General features: G+C 50.0%; 1 protein-coding gene across 1 annotated transcript; it reads right to left on the bottom strand.

Moving 5' to 3' along the window:
* Positions 1-1,098: 1,098 nt before the first annotated feature.
* IQCD (IQ motif containing D) lies at positions 1,099-7,056 on the bottom strand. Its single transcript, XM_009642860.2, has 4 exons — positions 6,376-7,056; positions 4,877-5,110; positions 3,034-3,105; positions 1,099-1,383 (listed from the first exon to the last, which is right to left on the bottom strand). Exons 1-4 carry the CDS (start codon positions 7,054-7,056, stop codon positions 1,099-1,101), a joined length of 1,272 nt encoding a protein of 423 aa, XP_009641155.2.
* Between the last annotated feature and the right edge of the window lie 516 nt (positions 7,057-7,572).

Below are 7,572 nucleotides of genomic sequence, written 5' to 3'. Positions count from 1 at the left end.
CCCTCTTGCTATAGGTACCCCATTACGAACAGAGGTAGAGGGGCAGATGAGGCCTGGGCCCCAAATGGGGGCTTTGCATTCAGCGTCACTGCCCTCTCCTGGGAAGAGAGATGGCGAGGAAGGGGCAGTGAAGTCAGGAGTAAAGAAATGTCTGTGGGAGTCTGGATCCAAAGTGCTGTTTGCTCCCAGCCTTGTTAAATGCAAAGAATATGTGAGCCCAGCCTAGTTTCCCAAGAAAATGAAACAAATAAGGCATAGGGCACTGTGCGTGACTGTATCCATGCCCAATTTCAGCCCTAGCAAGCAGAGGAGTAAAGAACTCCATGGTACGAAGTTGCTACATAGCTACTGGAAATGGGAGGCCAAGGGAGGGAATAAAAACACTCAACTCATGCCCCTGTGAAAGGGAAAGGCTGCAGCATGCTTTTGGGGCATTAGACACTGGTGAATCCAGAGGAGAGCGTGCTGTCGAAACAGGGATCTACATCAAACAGGGCACAGCTTGCTGCTTGGCTTAGAGAGAGACCTATAGGGTACCTATAGCAGGGCACAAGCTGGGCTGTGCCACATCCCATCCTTCGTCAGCCCCTGCCGAAAAATGCAAACTGCCAGGTGTGATGCCCAGTCAGGACTCGCATCCCTCTTGTCACTGATAAGCAACAGTGCCGCAGCTTCCCTCTGTAGAAAGGGACATGGGCTCTCAAATCCACACAAGGAGAAACCCTGATGTAGGGCCTCACCCTGCCCCCAGGAATGATTTTATTGCCACCTTTGGTAAGAACAGAACGGGGCCGTGACACACAAGCAAGATACAGGCAAGGAGACTCAAGCCAGGGAGACGGGGCAGGAACCTGCACTCCTGGCCCCATCCCTTCATCAGGAGACATCCTCCTCCTTGCAGAGGCAGCAAGGCCAAACCTAAAATGGTGAGACCTGTCTTCACGCCGCTGCTTCGATATACTCCAACTATGAGAGGCAGCGCCGGCCCTGGAGGCTGTAATGCAAATGCTCTCTCAAATCTAATGCTTTTATCTGGAAGAGGTCAGTCCCAGCAGAGTCAGCAACTGTGCCAGGAGGAGAGAGAATAGATTTTGTGCTTTATTTCTTGGTCTTCTTGCTCTTGCCCTTGCCCTTCTTTGTCTTCTTCTTTTTTGACTTGAAGAGGGACCGGACCAAGTAGCCTCTCCAGAAGGCCTGGATGCGGGTGGCAGCAAGGGTCATTGTGGTCAACTCCTTCAAAGCCTGCTCCTTCTTATTCTGACATATCCTGCGTTCCTCGTCGATCTGGGAATACTCCTGGAGAAGCACAGTGTGTTTCTCCATCAGCAAGGACAGCTGGGCCTTCTCCTCAGCATAGGCAGCATGAACCTCCTCATATTCAGCCTAGCAGGACAGCAGATACCAGGTACAGCAATTCTGAGGGCATTCAGCAGCTCCTCCCTGCACATCCCTAGGTAAGGGCTCCTAGTCAGGCAGAGCCACGACTGGGAGCTGAGCCTTTCCAAAGGGACTCCAGAGGAGGTGTGTGCCCAGTGCCCAGGGAATTTCATAGAATCATAGAATTGTTTGTGTTGGAAAAGCCCTTTAAGATCACCAAGCCCAACCATTACACTAACCCTGCCATCCCACCACACAACCACGTTGTGTGGGGTTGTTGTGACCCCAGGGCAGGACCCGGCCCTTGGCCTTGTTGAACCTCACCCCATTGCCTTGGGCCCATGGATCCAGCCTGGCCAGGTCCCCCTGCAGAGCCCCCCTCCCCTCCAGCAGATCCACACTCCCACCCAGCTCAGTGTCATCTGCAAACTGACTGAGGGCGCCCTCGAACCCCTTGTCCAGATCATTGATAAAGGTATTAAACAGAACTGGCCCCAAAATTTCGTGAGATGCCAGGTCCTCGTATCTTCATGCTCCTCTGAAAAACACTCTCATCATTCTGCCTTGTGTTGCAAACAGCGTCCACCCTCAGCTGGGAACTCTGAGCAGGTAACGCACATGCAGGTCAGAGCCCTCCTGTATATGCTCTGAGCTAAAGGACATATTGCTGCAGTTTGGGTAAGGCCAAGACTGAGCTAACAGCTTCGTTAAGAAGCCCTTTTAGATGAGTGGCACTGAAGCCCAGCTCACATGTTGTACGCTGCTGAGAGCACCAGCAGAGACGGACTGTCTCAGCCTGGAAAAGGCCAAGGACAGGTAGTTTTAATGGTGTTACAGCACTTCCAAGCTCAGCAGCACTTTATGCCTTTCCTAATGTCTTTGAGGAAGCCACGCAGAGGTGGAAGATTAGGGGAATCAGCAGTATGGACATGTGTCTGCCTCAGCAAGTTCTGCCCCAAACCTGCCATGACGTGGTGCTCCAGCCACCCAGCAGACAGGAAACCAAAATAATGACATTGTTAAACACCTGACAAGGCAGGGATCATTTCTTAAAATTAGCAGCCAGCTTCTAGGCCCCTCCCTACATTTTGTCTTGTTAGTAATCCAGCAGTTTTATCCATCTCTATATATAGGGCAGGAACAAGAAAGCAAGCAGGGGCTTCTCAGAGGTGAGGCTGGGGGATGCTGATGTGATTCTCAGACTGGTGTCAGCTGGGTGCTGAGGCAGTGGCATGCAGGTTGTTTGGTCTCTTAGCAGTTGAGAGACACCTCACAAGGGGGCCAGCAGGAACAGGAGCATGATTTGGACACTGGATAGGGCCAACGGGATTGAGGATTGAAGCAAAAGTGAAAATCCTGTTCCCTAGCATCAGGTGGGTGTGTCTGGCAGAATGTGGCAACCCATTTGCCCCCAAATGCTGTGGGATTTAGCAGCAGATGGAACTTTTTCTAAAGTCAAAGCAGCAGAGAACTCCTGAAGGCATAGGCAGGACAAAGGTACCTTTCCTTCTAAAGCCTGTGCTTCTTCTGGATGGAAAGATACCCCTCACTTCCACACTTCCACAGCCTCCTGTGTAAGAGCCATGTGTCCGTTTGGACAGGAATCTATCTGAACGTAGTGCCTCATGGGAGAGCAAAGCCCTTCAAAGAGGATACCTGTTTTTCTCCCATGTCCGTGTCATATTTCTGGATCCAGTTCACAATTTCCATCTCCACTCTACACTTCCTCTGAAACACAAAATGTGATAGGTTTTTAGCTGAAACCTGGTAAAAAGTAGCCCGAGTTAGAAAACAGCGTAGCTTTGAGCCCCAGCATCATTATATTTGAGTATAACACCTCCTCTTTGTGGCAGGCTTCCTTCAGCTGATGCATATTTTGCTTGCCCTGGTTTGGTGATTCCCATGGGACTTTCCCTGAGGCCAAAAGGGCCTTATTTGGTTTATAGCATGGAGCTGGGTGAGGGCTGAGGATTGAAACGCGTCTGAAAGGTGCGTGCTGCGGTAGGCAATGAACATGTCGATGGAATGTGGCAAGTCATCTGCAAACTGGGGCAACCACCCTAAAATTGAAACAATAGAGAACTCCTGAACATGAAAGCAGGACAGAAAGTACTCAAAAGATGGAGCCTTTTAAGGCAAAGAGATATTTCTAGCCGTAAAACAGTTTAACAGTGGCTATACTGTGGTATAACCAGGTACAGGCAGTTTACCCCAACCTACTGTACCTGTACTCCATGGAATCGTCAAGAGGAAGATCAGGTAGAGCCCATCGCAAGGGCCACATGATTTCCTGCACGGCACTGACCCAGGATGTCCCAGGAGCTCCCAGGCCATCACGAGGTCAGCCCTCAACTAATTAGACAATCTCAGGCCACCCAGGGCTAGGGCATGTGCCAAGGACAGGGAAAGGAGACCTCTGTGGTCAGTAAAGCTGTTTGCCTGAGTGTTAGAATGAGCTGAGCAACTCAAAACAGCCTCAGAAGAAACTGCCCGATAAAGTCACTCCATTAAAGGAGGTGTAAACGGGTGGATATGGGGGTTTGTACTGTGACTCTGACTTGCATTTGATGCTTTCTTAGTGCCCAGCCCCACTTTGCTCTACATCGTGCAATACAAGAGTAAAAGATGCCTGGAGGGATTTAAAAGCCGGGCAGACAAGGTGCTTAGGGCCAGGGTTTAATGGTGGGATGGCAGGGTTACGGGAACGGTTGGGCTTGATGATCTTAAAGGGCTTTTCCAACCTGAAGATTCTGTGATTCTGTGATTACCAATGTGTCCTGCCCTGCCCACAGGAGGCCAGTGCTTGTTTGGAATAAACACCAAGTAGGAGCAAAATGAGGGAGAAAATGTTCTTTTTCCAGTTCTAGATTCTCTGTGCCCTGTGTCGCTAGCACGCTCTGCTCAGGGCAGAGCTGTTGATGATGCAGAGGCCTGAGCCTGCCTGCTGCTCTGGTTTCCTCCTTCTGTAGCTGTTCAGCACTGATATAAATCACATTTCCCCCTCATTCAACTCAGCAGAGTGTCAGAGCAGGAATTGCTTAGCTCCCAGGATCAGCTGCACTCCTCCTTGACTACTACAATCAACTCTAAAAGATGGCTTTATATAAAGCCAATATTGTGTTTCCTCTGCTTACCTTACACCAAATCCCTTGTTTCTTAACATGTGCCTTGCCTGTTTTGCTGGAGCCTTGCTGCTCCGTGCTCTGACTAGACCACAGCCTCTCTAGCACCCGGCGTCACAGCACTGTGCAAAGGTGTTTTCAGAGCCAAGTCAGCAGGCAGGAGGAGGACCTGTGAGCAGGCTACTTCCCTGCTGTCGCTGGAGGGTTGCTTTCCACTGGAATCAGCAGAGCATGAGGACAGAGCAGGTATACTCTGACAAACAGCATGTGCATCCCGCCAGGAACTAGCAGGAACCAAGTAATTATGCTCAGCAGCCAGACCTGACAGCAGTACAAAAGGTTTTAAATCTCCTGTCTAGACCTCTCCTCCTTCTTACCTTTCTGAGAGCCAGCTCTGATGCTCGATGCTCCAGTACAAGCGCATCGAGTTGTGCTCTGAGCTGCTGAACGTCCTGCTGTAGCCTGGCACACCTGGCCTGGGAAGCATGCAGCTCCTCTTTTTGCTGTTTTTCTCCTTCCTGCTTGATCTGCTGGATGCCATCCTTGCAGTCTTTGGTCAGATCTTGCATGCTGGTTTTGAGGTCTTTGATCACATTGTCCTTCTTGTGAACCTAGAGGCAGAAAACAAGAGAAAGAAATACCATCGAGAAATGCAGGTGAGGCATAAGGTGGGCAGGAGAAGTAAGGCACCCTCACAAAGGTGGAGGAGATCTAAGAGGACGCCCTGCTGACCTGGTGGCAACAGGGACCTGCCATTGCCGGCCGAGGGGACAGAGTTAGATCTACACAGGGTGCTTTGGAAACCTTCCCTCACTGCTCCTCTGGGAACCTGTGAATAAAGGTGGAGAATGAACAAACCATACCGAGACCTGCTGGCACTGCTGTCTGAGGAGGAGCCAAAATCAGGGCCACCGGAGCGAGCCCCGTGGCTCCCTCAAGCTTTGGATCAGGCTCAGAGCGACTGCCTGGGGGACGCAGCTCAGTGTGCTGCCCGCAAGAGAAATCCTCAGCTGGGACCAGTGAGACAGATTTATTCATGATGCCCCGGACAAGCTGCCAAATGGCACATAAAAATCTCAAGTGTCTCGATTCACAGATCTCCAAGGAGCAGAGGGAATGGGGAAAGCAGGCCCTTGTCTCCGTTACCACTGTTCAGTGCAGCGAGCACATGACAAAACCTTCCCCTCCAACCCCTCCTGCAGGAAGGAGAAAGAAAAGCATACATGTAAAACAAAGGATTGCTTGTCAGGGCTTCAGGGGCTTGGATGCTGGCACAGCCCACGCACTCACAGAAGGAGCCTGGGAAATGCCCATTCGTTTATCTGTACCTCAGTTGCCTTCACTGCAAAAATGAAGACTTCGTATAATCACATATTAATCAGGGCAGCCAGTATCACAGAGTTGGAAGTCACAGAAATGTTAGTTTTAAGCAAGAGTGAAGGCAGAGCAGATATTAAAAATGGATTTTAATCAGCGCAATCTCTGCCTGGAATGACTTTTCATCATTTCATCAGCAGTGAGTGAAGCCTCATGCTGGCAGCTGACATTGCAGCCCTGCCAAAACACTACCACAGCATTTTGTGTCTGTCCTGCAGCTCCCTTTTAAACTCAGTGACTTGTGTCATTCAAGTTGGCCAGTGAGAACAGGTTCAAAATATGCCAAATTGAAGTTTAAAAAAAAATAAATCAAGCATGCAGTAAACATTTTTCATTATATTTTCTGATGAAAATAGCATCTTTAAATTTAGGATCTGGTTTAGAAATAATTTCTGGAACTTCCTCTTTAGGAACTGACAAGAAAGGGATCAGTTTTTAGCTTACTGAAGTTTTGCTTCACTAACACCTTGTTGGAAAACATATTCGCACAATATCATACCTCCTCCTCTTGAGTCCAGATTGCTGCTGCCAGTTCTGCCTGTAAAGCTGTGATTGCTTCAGTGTTTTTCTTAATCTGGAGGGAGATGCCTTCCATGAACTGAATCTTTTCTTCCTCTTCTACGGGACTAGTCAGGAGTCTTTCGAGTATGAAATTCCTGAACTCCCCAAAGGCTTTGATAAACGCTTCAGCTGGTGACTCTCTCGCCCAGGCTTCGTATTTCAGAGCCTGGCAAAGCGAAGGGTTGGCCAGCAAGAGTCGCAGGACATTTCTAACAGAACATTTCAGGCGTTGCTCTAGCAAGCATTGTTCCTCAGCTCTCAGGGGGTCTCCTTCTTCAGAGCTGGCAAGCAGGTGCCCCATTTCATGTGAAAGCTTCTGGTGCTCGATCAAGCTGTTCGTGATCTCAGGTCCCAGCATATCAGCAAACCTGTCCAGAGAGTCGATAATAAGTGGGATCAAACTGCTCAGCTCCAGCTTGGCAATCGTCTCATCCAAGACAGTTATGATTCTTTCCGTCTCGATGCAATCAGGTTTTAGCCGACATAGATCTAACATCTTCATGGCACCTAATGTGATCGTTGCCTTCTCTGGAGTTGCCGTGCCCTTCCCCAAGGGCTTGTTTCTTTGCTTCAGGCCCTGAGATGGTACTTGGAGCACAGCTGGATACCCTGTTGCCATGGCTTCAGTTAAACACTTGTGACTTGAGTGTTTTGAGGACTAGAAAGGACATGACATCTCCTACACAGGGCGAGACTCAGTCAGAGAACATCTCTGCTGCTGCTGTCACGTATTCTTCTTTCTCGGATTTTACCTCTACAAGGAAAATGTGGTGACAGCGTTAGAGGATGCAATTTGGGAAAATGTGGGAGTTTGGGATTACATTGGAGGTCTCCCTGGCAAACCTGGGCAAACAGTCAGGACACAGGGTCCTGCATCACAGCTGGTCTCTATCTCAGAGAGGCTCTTGGGCACCCACGGGAAGGGAGGGGGGGACTCCTGGATTTGAAGGGTGGTGGGGAGAAAGCTCCCAATTCCTTCTAAGTAACAGCTGAGGTGGAAGGCAGGGATTGCAGCTCTGCAGTCCTTAGAGGTGTGTGGAGAGCATCTTTCTGGTCCCTGGGCCATCTCGACGGAAAGCACAGGGCCCCTGGGGGCTGCGCTGTCGGGGACAAGGGCAAGAGGAGGGGGCAGAGG

Source organism: Egretta garzetta, unplaced genomic scaffold, assembly GCF_000687185.1.
Source record: "Egretta garzetta isolate BGI_Z169 unplaced genomic scaffold, ASM68718v1 scaffold7, whole genome shotgun sequence".
NCBI classification, from domain to species: domain Eukaryota; kingdom Metazoa; phylum Chordata; class Aves; order Pelecaniformes; family Ardeidae; genus Egretta; species Egretta garzetta.
The sequence above is the reverse complement of the archived record's forward strand: the minus strand, read 5'-3'. Positions and strand labels throughout refer to the sequence as shown.

Bases quoted from the DNA above. Each gene is read 5' to 3' on its own strand.
- IQCD (XM_009642860.2), bottom strand. From the start codon at position 7,056: ATGGCAACAGGGTATCCAGCTGTGCTCCAAGTACCATCTCAGGGCCTG. The intron at 3,106-4,876 runs GTAAGAAGGAGG...TTTGTGTTTCAG, and splicing joins CAGAGCTGGCTCTCAGAAAG to AGGAAGTGTAGAGTGGAGAT. The intron at 1,384-3,033 runs GTATCCTCTTTG...CTGTCCTGCTAG, and splicing joins CGGACATGGGAGAAAAACAG to GCTGAATATGAGGAGGTTCA.